The sequence below is a fragment of the Helianthus annuus genome, chromosome 12 (assembly GCF_002127325.2).
Source record: "Helianthus annuus cultivar XRQ/B chromosome 12, HanXRQr2.0-SUNRISE, whole genome shotgun sequence".
NCBI classification, from domain to species: domain Eukaryota; kingdom Viridiplantae; phylum Streptophyta; class Magnoliopsida; order Asterales; family Asteraceae; genus Helianthus; species Helianthus annuus.
In genome coordinates this window covers 72,604,441-72,627,118 of record NC_035444.2, presented here as the reverse complement: position 1 = coordinate 72,627,118, position 22,678 = coordinate 72,604,441, and the positions used below count along the sequence as shown (strand labels likewise).

Genomic DNA, 22,678 nt, shown 5'->3' with positions numbered 1-22,678 from the left:
ACGCAGATCCGAAGCGTAAAGATTTTCACTTCGAAGTAGGTGAAAAAGTTTTACTTAAAGTATCACCCTGGAAGAGGGTGATGCGTTTCGGTAACAAAGGCAAGCTAAGCCCGAGATACATAGGACCTTTCAGGGTTATCGAACGTGTCGGGTCAGTTGCCTATAAGCTGAACTTACCTGAAGAGCTCAGTGGAATTCACAATGTGTTCCACATCTGCAATCTGAAGAAGTGCTTCGCTGATGAATCATTGGTGATCCCACACACAGATGTGCATATAGATGAGAGCTTAAAATTTGTGGAGAAGCCTTTGTCGATTGAAGATCGACAGGTAAAGAAGCTTCGAAGGAAGCATGTACCTATAGTAAAGGTCAGGTGGGATGCCCGTAGAGGTCCCGAATTCACGTGGGAGGTTGAAGCCACGATGAAAGAAAAATACCCTTATTTGTTGAGTAAATCTCGGGTCGAGATTTATTTTAAGGGGGTGAGGATGTAACACCTCGAAATTTTGTGTCCAATAATGTGTTAACACGTGTCATGGGCTTACACGTGGCATTAGATATTAAATAAAGGACTAAAGTTGGCAAACCTTGAAAGTAAGTAAATTCGAGGGTTATAAATGTCAACAAAGGGTAAATATACTGTATAGTAACCCTAAGCGATGCTCGTACCTTCAAACGAATAAATCATGGATCGTACGGAAGCGAAACGCAGAAGAAAGTGAGAGATTACAAGCTGCAGGGGTTAACTGTGTCAACATGTTTAATTATACCTCTGAGTGACCCTTTGACATACCCGAGGCTTTGTAACAGTAAAATACGCTCACTAGAATGTACTATATAAATTCCGCGAAGTTCCGTTTTAAAACGAGAAAGTTATGATCAAATTCGCACGAGAGGGGTTAAAAGCGTCAACAATGAGAGTTAAGGCTTTCCGGATAATTAACAAACTAACCGGGGACTTAACAATGTGGGTAAATGGCACGAGGCCTTAATTGTAATTAACCGAGGGCCATATACGTTCTAACATGAAGATCCAGGCGGCCCGCGTACAAGCCTGCCTGATCTTTCATGCGGGCCACGTGAGGTCAGTTGGTAGACTTGTGTGTCAAGGAGTTGTGGTGGAATTTTCACTATAAAAGGCCATTCTTAGTTCACAAATGAAACACACCTCTAAACACATCTTCTAATCATTCCTGGAGCTCTCAAGTGTTCTTCTATCATCCTAAGTCGTGCACAAGCTTCTGTAAGATTGTCTAACCCTTTTGTGGTTTAGTTTTTGCTTAGTTTAGCCTAAAAGTCAATCCGTCGTAACTAACGATTGACTTTGCGATAAATCACGAATGGTCCAGTGAATTGTCGAATCAAAAGTAGTTATGTGTTGGTATTTATGTGGGTAATAAACCCTTAAAAAGGTTCCCCCTGATTACCACTCTAACTAGTTCAAATGTCGAGTCAAACGTGCACTTAAAAAGTCAACAGAAAGATATTTTGCGATTTTATACATAATCTGTAATGTAGGTGATGTGTAACCTGTTTTGATGTTTTTAAAACATGATAATAAGTATATAAACTAGTCTAAGCTCGTTTGATCCGACCATTTATTGTCTTGACCCGGTTCGGAACCGAAAGTCGCAAAAGTTTGACTTTTGCATTGACTCCAGTTCTGACCCGTTAAAGTTTGATTTAGATATGCCTTAGGACTCTCTTAGGACCAGGTTACATGATGGTATAACCCTCTGTGACCGGTTCGTGGTTCGTCCGAGTCTTTTACGCATTTCCGTTAAATGCTTAAAAGTTGACCGTAACGCCCTTTCTATATTAAAACGAGAATTTCGGACATGTGAAAGAATCATAAACTTAGTTACTGAATTCTAAGCATGTTCCTAAAATTTCATGTCAATCCGAGGTCCAGAATAGGAGTTATGCTAAATAGCGCAAATTGCGGAACTTTAGTAATTAAATAGCGCAATTAGCATAACGCCTATCTAAACCCGGATTTCGACACCAAACCTTTTACTCACTGTTGTAAAATAATATATTGGGATTTTTAAAGATTTTTAATTATTTTTAACCTGCTCATAACCTGCGGTTATGGCAACGGTTCGGTAAATACCGAATATACCCTTTTCGGCCATAACTTGAGTTCTACAAGGTCTTTTGACCCGATTCCAGTTGCTACTGATTTTAAATAATAAATAAAGTATTTTGAACTTTATAAACTGATCGGGAAACTCAGATTTCCTGTAGAACTCAGAAACCCTTTTTATAATCTTTAAAAAGACCAAAATACCCCTACGGGGCATATTATTAACTTAAACTCGTTACGGGCATTATGGAAGGTATCCTACTGATACCACAACCTCTTTAAAGTATTTTAACTTAGGAAAACAGTGTAGGACTCTAACGGATACCCGTTGCGTCTTTTGCACGCACGGTTCGGCTTATGTAACTAGTTTACATAATTTAGCCGAAACGGGTCAAACTATATTGTTTTAACCCCAAAATCCAGAGTATGATTGTTATACCCATATAAAACAAGTCTTCAAACTTGTTGGGTCAAAATCACACTCCATTCACGGTTTTCGCCTTTCACGCGATTAAACCGTAACAATTCTTTAAGACTAACCGGTCTAAGCTTAGGCTTAATTAAAGACCCGTTAGCATTCTAATTGGTTATTTATACCATCGTTCCAGACTAGAGCCTTCCGGTAAATTGTACCTACGCTTACTTAAATGAATACGGCTGAGTTATTATTCTTGCTATTTAAGACAGGAGCTAGCTCAGGTAAATACTCTTAACTTATTTTCCCTATACGGGCTTGGGATACGGTATAATGATACCGCTTGGTCGGGTATTGAATATTTAATCGGATTGTGATTAAATTATTGAGGTAACCCGGTTTGATCTGTATTGTTTAAAATAAAAGCCTTTAGGGGTTAATGACCATGTCCCGGATATCCTCGACATCATTGTATTATAAAATGGTCATGTCTTATGCACGGGGTGTAGGCATACACCTGACAGTTGCATAAGGGAAACGGTATCTCACGCTCAGTGGGCCTATACTTGTGACGTGTCTGTTAATCTTGACTCGGTTTCTACATCGGGCCCTGAACGTACAACGAACATGTAAATCTGTATACAAGATCATAATTATGATTGTCTCAAGTTATAAAAGATTAATTTTGCCTCTGTGCATTTTAATCAAAGTGTCAAAATAATTTGTGCCTGGTGCATCTAAATCAATTTTCCTAAACTCTTTTCAAATGAGTCAGTTGAGTGTATTTACCAGTGAAAAACTGACGTATTTTCAAAAGTCTAAGTGACAGGTACAAGTACGTAATAGGCTGGAAGCTGCTCAGGACATTAATAAGGAATCTTGCAAGTTCTAGGCGTCTAAAGTCTGTAGAACAATGTTTATAGATCTGCCTGTGGATCCCTTACTTTCCGTTGTAATACTTGGATATACTTTTATTCGGAATATAATATATTTATCTTTTGCTTCCGCTGTGCATTCATATATATTGTGTGGTTTGACTATATTGTTGCCAACTACGTCACGGTAATCCCCCACCGGGCCCACCGGTGAGACACGTGGAAATCGGGGTGTGACAGTTTCTGATGTTCTGCCTTAACTTGTGAACAAGTAAGACGCTTAGATACGTATTCAGCTATGTCCTTTTTCATTCCTATCCACCAAAAATTGTTTTTTAAATCTTGGTACATCTTATTGTTTCCTGGGTGCATGGTATACCTAGATTTATGGGCTTCCTCTAAAATCTTATTTCTTAATTCTCCCTGCTTAGGTACCCAAATTCTTTTCTTGTGGAATCTCCAAATTCCATTGTTTCCTTGTTCTAGTTCCTTTATGTATCCTTTCATTCCTTCAGCATCGTCTTTGATTGCGGTTTCTTGAACTTTCTTCAATTGATCCATTAAATCAATTTGCAGATTTAATCTGAGAGCACGGACTCGCTTTTGCTTTTCATGATACTTACGACTTAAAGCATCTGCAACTACATTTGCTTTTCCTTCGTGATATTGAATATCACAGTCGTAGTCACTTAGGATTTCCATCCATCTTCTTTGCCTCATGTTTAACTCTTTTTGCCCAAATATATACCTTAAACTTTTATGATCTGTATAAACAGTAAACTTACTTCCATACAGATAATGTCTCCAAATCTTAAGGGCAAAAATTATAGCTCCTAATTCTAAGTCATGAGTCGTATAATTCTCCTCGTGTTTCTTCAATTGCTTGGAGGCATACGCAATTACTTTCTTGCGTTGCATCAACAGACATCCAAATCCTAATTTTGAAGCATCACAATATACTTCAAAATCTTCTGTTCCTTCGGGCAAGGCTAAAATTGGAGCATTGGTCAACCTTTGCTTTAAAATCTTAAAAGCTTTTTCTTGCCTAGGTCCCCATTCAAACTTAACTGCTTTACAAGTCAGCTTAGTCAAGGGTACAACTATCTTAGAAAAATCCTTAATAAATCGTCTATAGTATCCAGCTAAGCCTAGAAAACTTCTAATTTCCATAGCCGTTTGTGGGACCTTCCATTTGGTGATTGCTTCTATTTTAGCAGGATCTACGTGAATACCTTCATGATTCACTATATGACCTAAAAATTGCACTTCTTGCAGCCAGAATTCACACTTCGAGAATTTGGCGTAAAGCTTTTCCTTTCTTAACAAAGTTAAGAGTGCATGCAGGTGCTCGCAATGTTCCTCCTGACTTTTGGAATAAATAAGTATATCGTCGATAAAGACAATTACAAATTTATCCAGATACGGTTTACAGATTCGATTCATCATGTCCATGAATGCTGCAGGTGCATTTGTTAATCCGAAGGGCATGACTGTAAACTCATAATGACCATACCTAGTTCTAAAAGTAGTTTTAGGTATGTCTTCCTCCTGTACTTTCAATTGATGATATCCGGATCGTAAGTCTATCTTAGAAAAATACCTAGTGCCTTGGAGTTGATCAAAAAGATTGTCAATCCTAGGTAATGGGTATCGATTCTTAATTGTAACCTTATTTAGTTCCCTATAATCGATACACATCCTCATCGACCCATCTTTCTTTTTCACAAACAACATTGGTGCTCCCCAAGGGGATGAACTAGGTTGTATAAATCCTTTGCTTAGTAATTCATCTAATTGCTTTTTCAGTTCTAGCATTTCGGTGGGTGCTAATCGATAAGGTGCCTTGGCTATTGGTGTAGTTCCAGGAATTAGATGAATTCTAAACTCTACTTCTCTATTGGGTGGTAACCCCGGTAATTCTTCTGGAAAGACATCTGGGTATTCTGAGACTACGGGGATGTCCTGAAGTTCCTTACTTTTAGTGTTAATGATTACGGGAATCATATACACTACTTCTTGTTTTCTTGAATAACTAGCCAACTTCATTACTGAAATGAATTTTAGTGGCTTTCGAGGTTTATCTCCTGTAATTAAAATTACCTTTCCTGTGGGGGTACGAATTTCTACGGAATTCTTATCTCACAGGATTCGAGCATGGTTGGCTACCAACCAATCCATTCCTAACACCACATCAAATCCGGCTAATTTCATAGGTAACAGGTTGGCAGAAAACTTATGGCCTAATAATTCTATCTTTCCTTCTTGCAAAACCTTATTTATGTTAACAGAATTTCCATCTGCCGTTTCGACTGTAAAAATCTGCCTAAGGGTGGTTAAGGGTAAATTAAGAGCTTGGCAGAATGAAGTATTGATAAAACTTTGGTTTGCACCAGAGTCAAATAATACTTTTGCAAACACGTTGTGAACTAAGAACGTACCAGCTATGACGTCAGGAATTAGTTCGGCTTCCTGAGTAGTCAATTGAAAGGCTCTTGCATTCTTCTTGGTAGCTCCGTCGGCTGGCTTGCCTTTGTTGTCTGTTGGTTTAATCAGTTTAGGACATTCTGTTTTGAAATGCCCTGCTTCTCCACAGTTAAAGCAGACTATGAATTTCTTTCTCCTGCAGTCTTCCTCCTGATGTCCCGGAATTTTGCAAAAATTGCAATATCCCTTGCATTTTCCAAAATGCTTCTTTTTGCAATAATTGCAAAATGGTCCAGTGGAGGATTGTCCAGCCCCCTTTCTTTTAAAGTTGTTACGGTTACCCACACGGAATCCTTGGGTAATCTTTTGAGCTACTTCTTTCTTCCGATCTTCCTCTCTTTTGCGTACCAGTTCATCGGTTAAAGTATTAGCTAATTCCACAGCATCGTCAATAGTACGAGGTCTTGCAGCCTTAACGATGTTACGGATTTCGCCAATTAAACCCCAAATATAACGGGAAATGAATGTCGAGGTATAACCGTGACAATCTACACCCGTCATACGATGATTTAGGAATTTATTTGACATTTGATCTTTTTCATATTCGGGACAGAATTTTCTTTCTACAAGACTCTTAAATTCTTCCCAGTTAACGGCATAGGCCATCCTTCTTCCTTTTGCTTGTAATACCGTGTTCCACCATTCTAGCGCCCCTTCTTTGAACAAATTTGACGCATACATGACTTGATCTTCTTCGGCACATTTACTTATTGTAATTACTGCTTCGGTTTTCTCTAACCAACGCAGTGTTGCAGTTGCCCCTTCATTACCTGCAAATTCTGCTGGTTTACAGGCAATGAATTCTTTGTAAGTGCAACCAAGCGTTGCAGCTTTCATTTTCTTAGGAAGTGGGGCCTGCCGTGGATTATTCTCGTCATGATTGCCACCTCCATTTATGCTATTACTATCGTTATCTTCTGGAGTACGTTTACTAGGAATGATTTGTTGAGGTTCAGCAGGTTTCTGAGCAGCGGCCATGATTGCCGGAATAGCATTGGCTATCCCTTGAGCAACCATATTTTCGATATCTTGCCTAGTCATATATTGATTTTCTTGATTTTGCTCTGATTGGTTTACTTCATTAACTGGTTCATTAGCATTTTCCATCTGATAATTAGTATTGGTGTGAATTATTAGTATCCAATAATTGATAGTTAGATATAACAAAATAATTATACATAAGTACATAAAATCTTACAACACATATATATAGCCAAAATTGTCGATTTCTCGACTTCTATTTTGTTTTATAGATTATATAGGCATTCATACACACTGTTTATCTTACAATGTTTTATTCCCTATTTTACAGTGTTATATGTTTGTTACTACTTGTTATTATACAACCATAGCTTCGTCACCCACTATTTCTTTCTCAACTGGCATGTCAGTAGCGACGCTCCCTTTCGTCGTATTTCCAGGAAATTTGTTCCCCTATTTCCCGGATCCTATTTCCTATACCTATCAGTTCTTCACCAAACTGACGAAGTTCGGCTAAGTTTTCGTTGCTCATTGGCGGGTTGGGGATAGGTTCTGGATCAAATTGAGGGAGAAAGGTATAAGGACTATTGATTATGTTTTGAAATTGCTAGTCGTTCGTCCACCATTCTTCCATTTCGCCTAAAGGTCGGGTGTGGATTAGAGGGTCTGGAATAGCTGGTTCCAGATTTACTGGAAGTTGGATTTCGGCCGGATAAGGGTAAAGGTTGTTGTTGATAGGGTTAATGCCATCACAGTTTGCTAGTAGACGGTCTATTTCTTCAGTTTGTTTACAGCTTTCTCCAATTTCTATTCCTTTTGGCCTAGAATTTTCCCTGATTTCTATTTCTGCTGGCTTAGAACTCTCTCCAGTCTCGATCCCTTTTCCTTTGTTCATGGGATTTTCTATCTTAGGGAGTCTCCTAGTTGCTGGTTTCCTTCTGCGCACTTTCCTCCATCCTACATATCTTTTTCTTTTTTGTTTTGCTTTCTCCGGAGGTGGAGCTTTAAATTCCATAGGTTCCTCCAAGTCAGCAATGTAACCAGTAAAGTCGTTGGAGACTTCGATTGGTACTGGATAGAGATTGAAATTCTGAAATGCTTCAGATAGCTCACTCATGCTGTTTAGCATATATACAAAATGCATAAAAATGCTAAGTTAAAATCTTATAGGGAAATAAATATTCCGTTTATTGCATATCAAAAGACTAATTTTACAAAGGATAATGGGAAATTTTAAAACACACTAGGATTTATTTATTTATTTACGAAGTAGTGTTTTTTGGATAGATGCTAATACTGGATCAGGCTTATTGGTAGTTTAGAGGTTTGCATTCTCTGCTACGGTACCTAACATATAAAGATCTGCCCATTTTTCATCTAATTTGTCCTCCCAAGGTGGATTATTGCTTATTTCCTGGATTTCTGGATTAAACCTCACTTTCTTGTATTGGGGTTTCTGACTTTTCCTAATAATCGAATTTCTTTTCTCTGGGGTAAGAGGATTCTCATATTGTGCTTTACGGACAAATATCCCTTCTTCCAGATCTGTTGGGTATTTTGAGGAAGTTCCTTTTTCTTTAGGTGAAGTATCTAATTTATGATAGATAGCCGAAAGTCTTTGTTTACCCATACTGTAACTAACAAATAATTAATTAATAAAACACATTATTACAAAATGAAAATCAGAAATTTTAAGTATTTCCCCAAATACTTTAATAGGCTTAAATCAGTAGTAAGCTTAAATTAGTGGCTCTGATACCACCTTTTCCTGTCACGGCCCTCGGCCCCGGTTTGACCCGGTCCAGAGCCGCGAGGCAGGAAATCCCGTGGTATTAAATTTAAGCGACATCGGAAGTCTTTTTAAACAGGATCTTTTAATACTAAAAAAATGCTCGTTACATAAGTTAGGGATAAAACCCGTAAGTTACATTAACATGATTTCACTGGGAAATCTTTATTTCTCAAAACATGTTTTTCTTATTTATTTATATTGAGTCACTTCTCTAAGCTTGTAGTGCTTCACGACACTTTTCTTGGATCATAACAGATCACCTGAAACATGTTTGAAAAAAGTTTTGTCAGCGGGGAAATACTGAGTGAATCATTCATTTTGATAAAATGACACTTAGTTATAAATTACAGCATAAGAGCGATTACAATGGTTTCTATCTTATTGATATATGGCACTGTGTCACCTCCTGGTGACGGTGGTCATACCACTATTGGGTCCTGTCACCCAATTAGTGATGATTATCACTGTTAAGGCTTATATGCCTAACCTGTGTTAGGGCTTATTAGCCTAACCCTGTGAGAAAATTAGTAATGTGCACAATACCCCACTAGCCATTGATTAAGATAGCCATGACTTAATCCCTGTAATTATAACCTTTGAAAATAACTTGAGGTATTGTAAAACAGTTGATAAAAAGAGAATGACTCACATTGCAGATTTAACGAGCAGTGTATAAGCCTACTGATTAGCCTTGTTTAACCTAATTAAATTAACAATGCACATAAACTGGGTTAGTAACTAATACAGCAGTTACGACAATTCACGTGATTAAAACCCTCACAACTAATGACAAAGTGTGATACTTAAATATCCAGCAGATTCACAACAAATGACAGAGTATAGCCCGAATTTGGACAGCACTCAAACATTCAAGTCGAAATCACGATGAATGACAAAGTATAACCCTAATGTGGGCAGCACTTAAACATCTGTTGGATAGTTTCAATCGATCGGACGTCGTATCGTAATAGCGATCGAGTTATTACCCTGTTTACGGCAGCGTTTTGAGATTTGTGTGTGTTGTGGACTGTTTCTGCTATAACTCAGCGTCTAATTTGAGTTTTATCGTTGTTCAAATGCCAAATTTCAATTGCCAGACTCCTCTATTTATACACGAATTTTGACCTCCCTCGCGTGACGCGAGGGGTACCCCCTTGGGCGTCGCGTGGCGCGAGGGGTCACCCTACTCCATAGGGTAGCCCTTTGCGTGTGTAGCCTTGATGAATCGACAATTTTAAAAAAATCGAATTTGACAACAAGTTATTTAGATAATCGTCCACTAGGGTTTACCCCCCCCCCCCCTGAGTTTTAGGGGCCCTGATCCTGATTCTGATTGTTTTGAAAATTTTAGGGTTAATGCAGAATTACTTGGGTTTCTCAATTAGGGTTTCCTTATAAGATAATTAATATACTAAGTAATAGTTTTAGTGAGAGTTGTTACACAAACCATGTCCTACTTGCGGCAAAGTGGGACATGTAGTTGGAAATTGCCCAGGAAAGGTGTCGGTATGCTATAAATGTTACAAACCGGGACACAAAAAGTCTAAGTGCCCGGAGTTAGTTGGAATTAAAGACGCCACTGATGCAAAGCCTGACGCCCAGAAAGCAAAGGCTAGATCTTTCCACATGACAGCTGCTGAAGCTAAAACTGAACCTGATGTTGTTTCAGGTATATTTCTTGTAAATTCAATTCCAGCACGAATTTTATTTGATACGGGTGCAAATAGATCTTTTATATCATATCGATTTATTCAACACCCTACATTCACGTTAACAAAATTACCTATACCACTAGAAGTAGAAGTAGGTGATAATAAAAGTTTTATTGTATTTGATATGCGTTGGAATTGCAAATTGAGCATTGACGACGAAGAATATTGCGTAGACTTAATTCCCATGTCAATGGGAGAATTTCAAGTGGTAATTGGGATGGATTGGCTAGCTCGATATCACGTGAAAGTAATATGTGACCATAAAGAGATACAACTAATGTCTCCCAGCGGAAAACATGTTACTATTTATGGGGAGAAAAGCTGTAGCCCCATAATCTGTTCTTTCATTAAAGCTTGCCAGCTGGTTCGACATGGATGTAAGGCATATATGGCCTACATACATGATTCGACTAATGAGGCTCTAGAAATCAAAGACGTACCAGTGGTACGAGAATTCGAAGATGTTTTTCCGGAAGATCAACCGGTACCACCAGAGCGTGAGGTGGAGTTTGGTATTGAATTAGTTCCAGGCACGAAACCGGTAGCCAAAGCTCCTTATCGATTAGCGCCATCGGAACTACAAGAATTGATGTCGCAATTACAAGATCTTTTAGACAAGGGATTTATTCGACCAAGCGTTTCTCCGTGGGGAGCGCCCGTATTATTTGTAAAGAAGAAAGACGGAAGTATGAGGATGTGCATTGATTACCGGGAGTTAAATAAACTCACGGTAAAGAATCGATACCCGCTTCCTAGGATCGACGACTTGTTCGATCAGTTACAAGGCGCGAGTTGGTTTACGAAGATTGACTTAAGGTCGGGTTATCATCAGTTGAAGGTAAAAGAAGAAGATATACCGAAAACAGCTTTCCGAACGCGTTATGGACATTACGAGTTTTTAGTAATGTCTTTCGGATTAACCAATGCGCCTGCGGATTTCATGGATCTTATGAACCGCATCTGCAAACCAATGTTAGACAAGTCGGTGATTGTTTTCATCGACGATATTCTTGTATATTCAAAAAGCGAAATGGATCATGAATGTCATTTGCGTGAAGTACTTGAAACGCTTAGGCGTGAGTGACTATATGCAAAGTTTTCAAAATGTGCCTTTTGGCTACGTGAAGTACAGTTTCTAGGACGTGTTATTAGTGCCGATGGACTTTCGGTAGATCCGTCCAAAATAGAAGTTGTGTCTAAATGGAAACCTCCAAAGAATCCATCAGAGATTAGGAGTTTTCTAGGTCTTGCAGGTTATTATCGGAGATTTATACAAGATTTCTCCAAAATTGCAACTCCATTAACTAAGTTGACCCGTAAAGATGAGAAATTTGTATGGGATAGTGCACAAGAAGATGCCTTCCGTATCCTTAAGGAAAAATTGACCAGTGCCCCTGTGCTAACGTTACCAGATGGGACTGAAGATAGGGTTATTTATTCAGACGCATCCCAACTTGGTCTCGGATGTGTACTTATGCAGCAAGGAAAGGTGATCGCATATGCGTCAAGACAGTTAAAGATTCATGAGAAGAAATATCCGACACATGATCTGGAATTGGCGGCGGTAGTCTTTGCCTTAAAAATATGGAGGCATTATTTATATGGTGTGAAATGCACTATTTTTACTGACCATAAAAGTCTCAAGTACTTCTTTGATCAAAAGGAGTTAAATATGAGACAACGACGTTGGTTAGAGATGGTGAAGGATTATGACTGTGAAATTCATTATCATCCCGGAAAAGCCAACATAGTTGCAGATGCACTGAGTAGGAAAGAAGAATATTCACCTATTCGGGTGCAGTCGATGCAGTTAATAGTGACCTCAGGGTTACTTAAACGAATCAAGGAGGCGCAAACTGAAGCTGTAAAAGAAGAAAATGTGAAAAAGGAAAGAATAGTGGGTCCGCTCAAAGACTTGCAGGATAATAGTAATGGATTGAAAACCCGTTTCGATCGAATCTGGGTTCCAAACACTTGCAATGTTAAAACTCTTCTTCTTGACGAAGCCCATAAGTCCCGCTATTCTATTCATCCGGGAGCTACCAAGATGTACAAAGACTTGAAACAAAATTATTGGTGGCCTGGAATGAAACGAGACATCACGAAGTATGTGGAAAAATGCTTAACTTGTTTACAAGTAAAAGCAGAACACCAGAAGCCTTACGGTAAACTTCAGCCGTTAGATATTCCGGTGTGGAAGTGGGAGCACATTACTATGGATTTGTTAACTAATCTACCAAGAACATCACGTGGATTTGATGCTATATGGGTAGTAGTTGACAGATTGACCAAGAGTGCTCATTTTATTCCAATTCGGGAAACATACACTTCCGAGAAGATGTCGGAAGTATACACGAATGAAATTATATCTCGCCATGGAGTACCGGTGTCTATCGTATCAGATAGATATGCGTGCTTTACTTCAAACTTTTGGCGTGATTTTCAAGAGGAGATGGGTACTAAGTTGTTTATTAGTACCGCATATCATCCGCAAACCGATGGGCAGAGTGAAAGAACTATTCAAACACTCGAGGATATGCTACGAGCATGTATTATCAATTTTGGTGGTAGCTGGGATATCTATCTACCACTAGTCGAATTTTCATATAACAACAGTTACCATTCTAGTATTGGAATGGCACCATATGAAATGTTGTATGGCAGAAAGTGTCGAACCCAAATATATTGGGGTGAAGTGGGTCCACGAGAACTAGCTCACAAGGATATAGTCCGTATCACTAATGAAAAGATTGAAGTGATCCTGGCTCATTTAAAAGCTGCTCAAGATCGGCAGAAGTCCTACGCGGATAAAAGACGAAGACCAATTGAATTTCAGGTGGGTGATATGGTTATGCTCAAAGTATCTTCATGGAAAGGGGTTATTCGATTCAGAAAACGGGGAAAACTGAGTCCAAGATTTATTGAACCATTCAAAATCGTGGAGCAGATAGGTAAGGTTGCATACTGACTCGAATTGCTAGAAGAATTGAGTAGTATACACAGCACTTTCCATGTTCCACACTTACGAAAGTGCTTAGCTGATGAAACAGCTTATGTAAGCTATGGCGACATTGAAGTTGACGATAAACTTAACTATGTCTTAAAGCCTATTGAAATCCTTGATCGGAAAGTCAAAAGCTTAAGGCATAAAGAGATTAATCAAGTTAAAGTCAAATGGGAACATAGCAAGGGGTCGGACACCACTTGGGAGTCCGAAGAGAAGATGAGACGCTTATACCCTTCCTTATTCGGTACGTATTCCGATTTCGAGGACGAAATCCTTTTAAGGGGGGTAGACTTGTAACACCCCTAAATTATTAAACTATATATGTTTGTGTACATGTGTAAGTTATAAAATTTTAATAAAACAATGAGAATAGAAACTAGGAATAATAAACCTAGTTACTAAATTAATAGAAAAGATGGGGAAATTAAAGTGTTTTAACCCTTTTTATAAAACTTAGAACTTTGATGGGCCAAAGGTGCCAATTTTGAAAGATGTTTGCTTAAACCTGGATAAACATCAGAACACACACACTTTATGTGTGTCCTGATCGATTGAAACCCCAGGAACGAACTAGACTTCTTTCAAACCCTAAATTCTACAAATTTCCCTCAAAAATTAAAGGAGAATTCAATCAAGAATCAATCTTAGGCTAGTATCTTGATCACTAACACTAGGAGATCGAAAGGTATGCTTAATTTTGTTATATGAAGATGTTTTTATGATTCTTGAATTCTTGTAACAGAAATTTTTGGTGAATTGATGAAGGTTATGGTTAAATTATGATGAATTCAAGTCTAAGAACTAATCTTAGACAATAAAATTGATCAATTCATGACATAACTTATGAGTTTCAATGTTTGTCACATAAGGATATATGGGTTTTGTGAAGAATACATATAGTCTTGTGATATTAGATGTTAGTTGATTGCTTATGATGTAAATTTTAGTGTGATTATAGTGTTCTTGTTATAGCAATCGAGTTACTATGCTAAACATGGTTAAAGTTATTAACCATGAGCATGATAGTGTAAGAATACAAATTATGCACACTAGATGTTCGATGAAATGCTTGAATGAATTGGAATACTTGAATAAATGAAGTAATAGCTTAATAGATTAATCAAGAGAATGAAATATCGAATACTGAACTATGAGTTCTAAGCAATATATTCAAATCAAATTATATAGGTGATGTGGGTGGATCATCAAGTGGGCAAGGTGGAACGGATACCCGCTTAAGGGAAAGCTTTGAAAAAGGTACGTGGCTATTCGCTTCGAAATATCTTGTTTTAGCACTTTTATGCTAGATTGTTGGATGATAATCAAATCGTTGTAATGTTGGATAATACTAAAACGAAGGATTTCGTTTGTAATATCCAACAAGAAAAAGTAGACATTTCGAGGATATAGAAATGATGAAAGTGGTGGATTCCACTTGAAAGTTTAAACGGGTCAATTTGACTCAAATACTACATGTTACATTTCAAGAAGGTGATGGAATTCGCTAGAGAAATCAAACGGGTCAAAAATCACCAAGGCATTAAGCTTTGGTAAGTCAAATCGATAAATAAAACTAAGTTGGACAAATGGGTTGATTAATACGTATATATTTCGTTAACGGCACTTGAGTTGTAATAAAAGGTGTCATAAAATTTTAAGTTTGTTGATGTGTAAGCTCTTATAGATGTGTTGGAGCTCATAAGTGAATTCAATGGTTCATAAATGGAAACGGGTCGAATAATTATGAAAATGTCCATAATCCGAGGGCTTAAAAGAAAGAAATTTTTTCAGGTGAATGTAGGATTTTGATTCAATATTTTAGAATATCGAATTACGGTCACGTAGGAAGAAACGGGACCTAATTTGGACCAATAACGGACAAGGTATGTTCGTTTTAGTAAAAGTTAGCTAAGCTGGAAATGTGCAGGATTTTTAAACAATCATACTGCCGAAATAAGGGGCTCGCGTCACGCGATGCTGTTGGATGGAACCGTCGCGGCCCGCGACGCCTGTCGCGTCACGCGACACCAAGTTCTACATCCCGTCGCACCGCGCGATGGGTTACCCGTTCTGAAAATTGTTGCTGATTGCTATTTTGTTTATAAAAACTTGTGTAGAAATATTTTCAGCATTCATAAGTAATGAAGTTGAATGTTATGATGGTTAGGTTGCTCATGGAATGCGTTGGATGTGGATCAAGCGAGAACAAGGACCGAACACACAACTTACAAAAGATTCCGCTAATAAACTAGTTTCTTTTTGCTATCAAACTTATGTGTAATAGTTATAATAGTGATGTTTGAAGTTTTAAACGTTATGTAAATATCGTTGTGTTAAGATTTTGTAAAAACGGAACTTTGAACGTAAATTATATCATATAAATTAGCAAATGGTTTTAAAGGTCTTACAGATTTAAGGCTCGAACTCGACTCGATTAAAATTCGAGTTGGCTCGGCTCGGCTCGATCTAGCTCGAACTAACAAAGAACCACAAAATTTACTACTTAAAAAGCCCTAAAAATGAATCTCTTCATAGACTTAGGGCCATAATTGCAATTTAATTTAACCAGATGGCTAAATATGCAAGTATAAATAGTTAGCTCACTTTGTACATTGTCTTTACCTTATTTTATAGGGGAGAGACTCCCTTGATTTTTGTCTTCTAAGCGATGTGGGACAAAAATGAAGGATGTAAACCTTATCGAGCCGGCTCACGAGCTCACGAGCCGAGCCAGGCCAAGCTCGAGCTTGGCTCGTTTACAAACTGAGCCAATTTCGAGCTGAGCTTTTTTCGAACTTTTTTCGAGCGAGTTTTGTGACAAATGACAAATAACCGGTGATACCATACAATCTAATCACTATGTTTATTTACATAATCTCATGCATTTAGCGTAATTTAATTATGTAACTGGGTCGTTTATTTGATAACAGTGTTAGGACAAGAAAACAATGCTAAAACATATGTTGGTTTTCGTCGTATTTCGAAACCAATCAAACAATGTCCTAAAAGTGTTCGTAGAAAGTGATGCGCTCACTATTCACGGTTACACTATTCATGCCAGCAAACCATGAAAACTAAACGAAACAATGAAAAACGACACACGAACAACATGATTGAGTCCATATACATAAGAAAACACTAACATGAAAACATATCTTGCAAAAATATAAGACTTTCTGGTACAACGCCCTGATCACTTAAACGTCCGTTTCGCTAAAAATATGACCATTTTAACTCGTCCGAATCTATAATTTAGGATTTCCGATACTCCGGAACTATGACAAATGATAACAAATACATGAAAACAATATGAGGATATTACTGGGGTGTCCGAAACATAAGCTTTCGGCGTTGCGTTGCAACCCGCACAACTTGTCCGTTTTTGAACCGACAAGCTTATAAATAATATTTTCGACGCCAAAAGAACTAAATGGAGGACATGGCGAACTAGTTAAGCTTATTTTGGGACTCGGAATCACTTCATGCATCGCTTGACGGTGGAATAACAACTTGCCACAAAACTTCGTCGGTGCGGCGCAAAAGTGCCGTAAACTAGCCGACGACCAAACGGAAACCATCCGAAGTATCAAAATACAATTTCTACTAGTTTAATGAACTAGTTAAAGTCAATTAACAATCTGAATCCCTAATTACCCCTTAATGATGTAATTAACCCCTAATCGCCGTACTTTGGTTAATTACTAAAATATCTACATTTTAACACTTTTTATAAAAAACAGTTACACTTTACCACCCCCCCCCCCCCATCTTGAATTTGGCCAACAATGTGGGTCCCACCCACTTGATTTTGTTGAAAAACTAGAGATTTTATGTATGGAACATGTATGAAAAAGTATGGTGATAAAACATAAAAAGATAGGAATTATAACATCTACATTCCATCGTCATTTATCACTTCATTCTCACACAAGTTCAAAACACAAAAACCTTCCCCTTGTGCCTCCTTATTCACGGCTCATGTAACCCACATTAAACCACCATAAATCACCATTAAACCCCATAAATTACTCATTTTCAAGGCACTTTAATGTCATTAATGCATGGATTAAGCATGAAGAAGCATTAGGGAGTTCTGTGGAGCCTTAATCACTTCTTAATCACCTTGTGCAAAGTTGTAAGCTTCTTCTAACCATATTTAAGCTTCTTGTTACTAGTAGATTACAAAAGTACAAGTTGATTATCTTGAAGATTAATAAAAATCAAATCAAAAACCTTAATCTCAGAGCTAATAATCTACTAATCTAAACTTATTATGTGGTTATTTGAGTAGATTAGTGTATCTAGTTGATGAAATCATGTTCATTATATTGATTTTGTTAAGATTAGTGGTTTAAAGTTTATGTTTATGATGATCTTGTGATTAACTTTATGTAGTATTTTAGATTAATGGTAATCTAGTCATGTTAAACTTAAAAATGTGATTTAAACATATGAATGTTTAAATCACACAAGATCATCAACTTCAAATATTATGAGCATGTGTGTGTAAACATGATTAAGTAATTTTAAACCAAGAATAACCATGTGACAAAGTCTTAAAAACTCTAATGAACTTGATTTTCACATAAAGCAAGCTTATGAAAATTTTTACTTTACAAAGTGAAGCATAAAAGACTCTTAAGAATTTTTACAAAATATGGGATCAACCCAAAGACAGGGTTTACTCCCAATGACATAGGTTCGGCCCAATGACACCCGTGCGAAGCATGAGGACATGTGCAGGGCGAAGCCGTTCACATATAATTCAATACATATAAAATATATGTATGCACCTATGAAATCAATATACATAACAAGTGAACGAACAAACTACCAACACTCTAAAATACAAAGTTGTTCCAAAATGACAAGTGAAAACATAATAAGAATTCAAGTATGAACAACTTGTACAAGGTCCGATAAGACCTAGGGTCTAATAAAGTTAGTACACGTGTAGGTTAATCACACGTACGGACGCTCACTACGATATCACAATACACGGAACGTAAAATTGTGAGTTCATGTCCCTCTCTTCAATGATTTCAATGTTTTGTTTTTAAAACAATCGAGGGGAAATACATGTTAAAACTACGGGTATGTTAGCTATGGGTTTAGATGAAAACACGATCAATGTACGTAAGTAGGATGATGACATAGTAACCATTAATCACTTAGTGACCAAGGTGCAAAAGGTGTAGATCTATTGAGCTTGAGATACGCTCCACTCCTGGTTGGTATACCCTGGAGTGCTTTTGTGATCCCACAAATGTCAAAGTTGTCTCGGGTTGGTTGCGTACTTATGGTACATTATGTCAGGGGGCTCGCTACCCACTGATAGATCCTTAAACTCCATGAATGCTAATAACATACCATGATTTCATTACAAGAATACAAAGATTTCATATGATAACAATAACTGCATGAACTCGCTCAAATTTTGTTGACTTTTTAAAAGTACATGTATTTCAGGAAAAAAAAATCTTGAGCTGGTGATACACTACGGGAAACGGGAAAGTCAATGACAACGATAGCCGCTTTTGGAGGGTTTGTCTTTTATATCCCAACTTCGTATGGGTATATAGGGGACAAAACCTCACTATGTTTATGTTAAAAACAAACTTTCGTGTTGTGTAACGTAACTTAAACTATGTCATGTTTAACTTTGTGAACGTTGGTGAACTTGAAACTATGTTGGAAACTTGTAAACTTTGTTTGGAAAACAATATATCTATGACATCGTTGTTGTTTATTATGTTTACACATTTGGATGCAATGATTACCTTTCTTACGTCACACACAATACGCTTCCGCTACTAGCAGGGTGTGACAAGTTTCGAGCGAGCTGCGAGCCGTGAGTTTTTTGTACACCCCTACCTAGATATGGTTTTAAAATCGTGTTTTATCAAACTGTCGACAGCCAAAAACCCTGTTTGGGAAGCTTGGTAGACTTTGAAAATTTTACAGAAACTATTTTGACTTATTTCAGCCATTCAGTAAAAATTTTGGAATTAATGGAAGTTGGATAGTATAAATCGCCAAATTAATGATTAATCGGATTTTTAAACTAAATTATTAAACTTAATAAATGAATTTAATATTTTCTAAAAATAATTTCCTATAACTTATATATCAGAAGGGTCATTTATAAAAAAAACTCATAATTTAATAGAATTCGGGCTTGTAGTTATGAAAATTACGCATTAAAAACACTATTTTTAATATAAGCCGCCAAAACAATAACTTAACGAACCCATTAGGACTTTTAAGCGTTTTAATGACTAATTGGCGATAGTCATCTGGAATGAATCCGAACTTTTCTTGGGTAACTCGGATAATTTGAATAAATTACACGCTTGCTTGGCGAGTTCCAAATTAAAAGAACTAAAACTGCCGTTTGGGCAAATTTGATTGTTTTAACGCCTAAACTTTATTTGTAAAACAAATCATTCCATATTATTCAACGAGTTTTTTTATTGTATGTGATCATGCCATTATCCTAAACCTCAAAACAATCAACCGTGACAAGCACGGATTATGGTGAACAGAAGCCAAACCTGATTTTGAAACTAAGACATTACCCAACACCATACTTTGAGGCTATTAACCCATTTTCAGATGAATATCTATATCCGAACTTAGTATACAACAAATATCGATCCGAAAGCTACTTTTGGTAATTAACCGTACAATACTAATCCTAGGACCGAACTAGCACTACAATTACACTACTATACTGCTATTGCATACTGTGAACAAACCTTACAAGGTGAGTTTCATTGCCCCTCTTTTATACATGTTTCATTAAACGGCTTGGGGGAAAACATGTTTTATACACATACGCACATGAACATTTGAATTATCTGAGTTAGACATCTAACACAAGGAAAATCCTCACGAGCACAAGTGCTTAACTATTTGGCCAGTGAATATTGTGGATAGTACTATTTGGCCAGGCGAGCCTAAACCGCACGACAAGTTTGCCAATGATAGGATGCCACTTGAGACAAATTATATTCTCTTCGTTAGTTTTTGTATAATAAAAGGGAAAACCATTTCAAAATTTATTAATAATTGTTTAGTTAAATTTAATTTAAATAATAAACAAAAAAAATAATTAATAATAGATAACACTTTTAAACTAAATAAAAGAATTTAATTTGAACTAGGAAAAAATAGAAAAACAATAAGATAAAAAAATATAATGTGGAGAGAAATAAAAGGGACAATAAGAAAATAGAAAATATGATGTGGAGAAAAATAAAAAGGAAGAAATGCTTTGAAAAATATATCAGAGTAAAAAAACTTTTGAAAGAATCGAACTCAGTACCTGAATATACTTTCTAAATCTTTAAATGTGGAACGTAGACGAGAATGCCAAACTTCAGTTTGATTAAAAATTTCGAAATAAAACATATATGCACACATTCAATATATAATATTGCAAGTATATAAAACAAGAAATATAACAAAATAAGTGTTTGTGACTTGTGAGTATAAAAAAACAAAAATGATGGATGAGATGTGAATGTTTTTTTATATATATAAGAGATAAAATTTGAAAAGTATGCTTTTTAATTATATTACAGAAAAGAAAATGATGGAATGGGCGTGACTGTGAATGCGCTAACACATTTGATCATTCAAGTAGATGGCCACTAATACTCTTGTCAATTTTTTATAAAATCATTCAAGTGGATGGCCACTAATACTGTTGTCAGATTTTTATAAAATGTTACATTTTAATAATCCTGTCAGTAATTAGTTTCCCATCACTGAACTAATCAGATGGTAAATTAGTAATCATTATCATAATAATTATATGTATACTTAATATATATGTATACTAAATATACTAATATATAAGAGTAACATCAAATAAAAAGTTTATTTTACCTGAGTATGATGAGAAGAAATCTTAACCATGCATTTTTCAAATCAATGGTTAAGATGAAAATGTATATGACGAGCCCTTAATGAGGCGACCTTTGACAATAAAAGGATGTTTGTGGAAAGAGTTGTAGAGGAAATTAAAGTTCTGGGTTATCTATGGCTAAAACATCGATCGAAGGCAAGCATGCTTACTTACGTGGAATCATTGGCGAATGTTCCATTTATCTTGTATTTATGTGTAATGTTGTTTCTCTGGTACAATATTGGTAGCTGTAACTATGGGTTAACATGTTGTTAACCTTGTCTGGTACAATATTGGTAGCTGTAACTATGATAATGATTACTAATTTACCAGATGTCATTACCTACACCTCTTTAATCTGTGGCCTTTGTAGCTGCGCGCAAACTCTTTGATGAGATGCATGCACAAGGCCGAATTCCAAATGAATGCACTTATGGAATAGTTTTAGATGGCCTTTGCAACAACCATCTAGTAGAGGATGCGCTCTCTTTGTTTCATTTGGTGGGTAACAACAGCAAGCTTAATTCTAATATTGTTGTATACACCATTCTCATTGATGGTGCAGGCAAAAATGGGAAAGTAGATGTTGCGAGGATTCTTTTCCAAGGTCTAATTGATAAAGGCTTGCAACCTAATGTTCGTACATATAACGTGATGATCAATGGTTTTTGTCGGGAAGGTCAATTGGGGAAAGCAAAGTTGTTGTTTCTTAAAATGGAAGAGAGTGGCTGCCCGCCAGATGATGTTACTTACCGTGTTTTACTCCAAGGATATCTAAAGAACAGGCACTATGACGATGTGGAGATGCTTTTACAGGAAATGGATGATAGATGTTACTACTCACTTGATGCTTCGACTTTATCGTTATTTATAGATCATATCGCAGCTGGTTTACTAGATAGAAGAAGTATGCTTAAGTTGTTAGGTAAGCTTGTGCCAAAAGAATTATTGAACGATCCTAGCTTGTGCGACTGGGAGTGAAACTGAGATGATAGTAATTGTGGGATGAGAAATGAAGATAATAACTTACAAAATGTAGAAAGCAGGAAATCTCTACCAAATTCTTTTTTGGTTGTTATGTGTTTGGTTCCTAGATATCTGTGGTCACTAGACATTGTCCATTTAATGAATTCACAACGCTTATACATTTTTAAGAACTTGCTACGGTTGGTTATTTTAAGAGTTTTCAAGAACTTGTTTAACCGTATACCCCAACCTGACCCCCACATAGTAAATGAAAATGAAGATTTGAGATCACAAAGGCCACTTAGCAATCCATTTGTGGAATGGCAAAGGGGGATGTTTGAACCTTGCCATTGGTGATGATGCTTTTCATTGATGGTTCTTTTTTTGTTTTACATGGTTTTTGTTTCTTGGTTAGGTGTTTGATTTGTTTATTTTTGTTGAAAAGTTA

At 36.8% G+C, this 22,678-nt stretch overlaps 1 protein-coding gene and 1 long non-coding RNA gene across 2 annotated transcripts; both read left to right on the top strand.

Moving 5' to 3' along the window:
* Positions 1–13,893: 13,893 nt before the first annotated feature.
* LOC110903167 lies at positions 13,894–15,666 on the top strand. The gene is made up of 3 exons (XR_002571709.1): positions 13,894–14,037; positions 14,541–14,609; positions 15,520–15,666. It is a non-coding gene; the product is annotated as an uncharacterized LOC110903167 (long non-coding RNA).
* A 5,994-nt stretch (positions 15,667–21,660) lies between these two features.
* LOC110901588 (putative pentatricopeptide repeat-containing protein At1g12700, mitochondrial) lies at positions 21,661–22,245 on the top strand. Its single transcript, XM_022148401.1, has one exon. The coding sequence runs from the start codon at positions 21,661–21,663 to the stop codon at positions 22,243–22,245; it is 585 nt and encodes a 194-aa protein (XP_022004093.1).
* The last annotated feature ends 433 nt before the right edge of the window (positions 22,246–22,678 follow it).